Here is a 587-nt window from a genome sequence, read left to right on the forward strand (position 1 = left end):
ATATATATAAAAATAATAATAAAAAAAAAACTACAAAAAAATCACAAAAAATTACCTACAACTACTTCTTTAAACATTGGGAATGCTACAGTGCTTTCCTAAACTTTATTTATTTTTTATTTTTCTATACCAATGCTTCTTCTTTATTTATTTCATAAAAATAGGGTATGTTGCTCTGACAAAACAATTTCATAAGTACTGAAATTTATTCTCTGCAAATTTGATCTATGCTTTGTTTAACTCTTTGAATGCTACCGTTCCAATCTGTTTCAGATTTACAGCATATTCTAGTGAATCACATCCCTACCTACTGCCCAGTCAATCACAACTTTCTCAACTAGACAATCATTTTCTTGTTTTTCCATCACTGCTTCAAGCACAGTCTCATTTATTGCCTCTACGATCGGTGACAATTCTTTTAAGATTTAATATCGTTATTCTTAAGGTTTTGTGTAAACAAAATCTTAGAAAATGACTAAAAGGACTTGAAACCCAACACTACAACAATTTAATTTTTTAGTTACGGACCATTAGTAACGTGTTAACACTATGTTAACACGTTACTAAAGTGTTTCACGGGTTGTGAA

At 29.6% G+C, this 587-nt stretch overlaps 1 protein-coding gene across 1 annotated transcript in view; it reads left to right on the top strand.

Annotated features, from left to right (window-relative positions):
• Positions 1 to 291, top strand: part of LOC132162403 (uncharacterized) — a 1,667-nt gene extending 1,376 nt beyond the window's left edge. Inside the window, exon 2 of the mRNA XM_059572636.1 lies at positions 274 to 291. Within this exon, the coding sequence (XP_059428619.1) occupies positions 274 to 291 (18 nt within the window). The remainder of the gene's footprint in view (positions 1 to 273) is intronic.
• Positions 292 to 587: the final 296 nt, after the last annotated feature.

Source organism: Corylus avellana, chromosome ca9, assembly GCF_901000735.1.
Source record: "Corylus avellana chromosome ca9, CavTom2PMs-1.0".
NCBI classification, from domain to species: domain Eukaryota; kingdom Viridiplantae; phylum Streptophyta; class Magnoliopsida; order Fagales; family Betulaceae; genus Corylus; species Corylus avellana.